This window comes from Seriola lalandi, unplaced genomic scaffold, assembly GCF_002814215.2.
Source record: "Seriola lalandi dorsalis isolate HSWRI2012SDOR001 ecotype SW California unplaced genomic scaffold, Sedor1 jcf7180002054951, whole genome shotgun sequence".
Classification (NCBI taxonomy): domain Eukaryota; kingdom Metazoa; phylum Chordata; class Actinopteri; order Carangiformes; family Carangidae; genus Seriola; species Seriola lalandi.
This window is the reverse complement of record NW_019525502.1, coordinates 948024-949922: the sequence shown is the minus strand read 5'-3', so window position 1 is coordinate 949922 and position 1899 is coordinate 948024. Positions and strand designations below refer to the sequence as shown.

Below are 1899 nucleotides of genomic sequence, written 5' to 3'. Positions count from 1 at the left end.
AAGAAAGTCACCAAACAAAGGGAACCGGCTCTACACAACCTGCAACTATTGATTAAAAGAAACTTCAATTTAGGAATGACTCAGCATAAAAATGACTTCTGCTGTCTAATCCATCAGTAAACAGGTCAGCAGGAATGTTGCAGAGATGAACATGCAGTTCTGGAGACCAAATTACTTTTAGTGCAGGAATAAGACAGAGGATATACTGTAGTTCTTTTATGGTGTTATCCTGAGTATTTAAGTCTGACTGGACTCACCTGATCCTGCTGTCGCCATGACGTCACTCTGCTGGAAACGTCAGAGACTAAATCAGCTGAAAACCAACTGCTGGGTTTAAGAACCTGAAGAGGGAAAAGTTCAACTGTCGTCATTTCAGACATTTTAGAGCCGACTGACTGAAATCATATCACACTCTCAACACAGAGCAAAAGACTGGAACATATCTCTTTAATAATAACAATCCTTCATTTAACAGGTAGTTTCATCAACATTGTTAGCTCTTTTCACGAGACTGTCGACGGATAAACATTTACATTACAAGAGGACGGACAGGAAAGTCAAACAGATACTCTGGTTAGACACTAACACAGGCAGAAATGTTTGTCGACTATTTCCGGTCTGAACAAGAGGCTCGTTGCCTCATACTGTGGCAGTAACAGGTTGAAGCTGTTTGTTGCTCAGTTGATGAAGTTACTGTAATAAAAACAAGCTCAGTGGAACAGAATCAAGTTGATTCAGTTTAAACATTAAAACATCAGACACCTCTAACTTCTTAAGTCAAACAATAATCAGTAAATTAAGTTTTTCTCATTTTATAGCGTCATTTTATTTCCGTCTTCCTCATTTCCAGCCTCTTCCTTCACCTCGACTTTACATTCAGTTTAATAAGCTGTCAGTCATTTACTCTCATGTACAAGTATTTCTGCCTCAGTTTAAAGTGAGAGTGAGTAAAAAGCTGTTTACTGCTCAGTTACAGAAGTTGATCTGAACACAAAAACCTCCTTCGCGCCTCTGACAAGATGTGTATAAGAGACAGACTGATCACTGGTCAGATTCCTGAGCCAATAGGGGTTACCTGAGATACTAGATAAATGAATACATAGGTGAGTAGAGACAAGTTTCAGATGTAACCCCCCTCCCTCAGCATCTCCTGTGCAGGTAGACACACACCTGTGAGCTCTGTTCTGATTGATCAGTTTCTCTGTGTGAAGAATCTGTTTGACTTCAGCATTGAACAACAGTCCACATCTATTATAATAATAAAGGAACCAAAGATCAAACACTGAACAAACCAGTGACTATTCATATGAACGTTGTCTTAAGTTGATGTCATCAGTTATAAAGCATCTATCTTGATTTGACATAAAACAAACCAGAGAAACAAAAACATTAATTGTCAGAGTTTTTATTATTTTAATTCATTTGATGAGCAGTTAAAATTACATGTTTAATATTTAATATTTGTTGATATTTGTTCCGTAGCTGTTGCAGAGAAAACAGGATTAATAACATCTATTAACGTTTTTTTCATTTACAAACATCAGGTTCATCATATTCAAAAGAAAACAAAAGTAATGTCTAATACACAAGCAGAACTTCCGGCTGCTTAAGTTCTTCATGATGCATTTATTTATTTTTTGTAATAAGTAATTCAGGTCATTTTGGAAAAAATAAAATCAAAAAGGTGCAAAGTACAGAAGAAAACAAATATAATAAACTAAAACACCAGCTGTTTCGCCTACTCGTTTTACAATAGTCAATTGTTTTAAGCTGAAAAACTTTCACACATCACTTCTTTTACCAACTTTATAGAAAACACTTTGAAACAGAGAAGAATCTATGTACGTACAGACCATAGGACATACAGACACAAACATTAACAATATATATAAGGGATCT

General features: G+C 35.9%; 1 protein-coding gene across 1 annotated transcript in view; it reads right to left on the bottom strand.

Moving 5' to 3' along the window:
- The window catches only part of LOC147817491 (uncharacterized), a 75376-nt gene that overhangs the window by 10147 nt on the left and 63330 nt on the right, over nt 1–1899 (bottom strand). The window contains 1 exon segment of the mRNA XM_087170523.1: nt 258–341. Within this exon segment, the coding sequence (XP_087026649.1) occupies nt 258–276 (19 nt within the window). The 5' untranslated portion in view covers nt 277–341.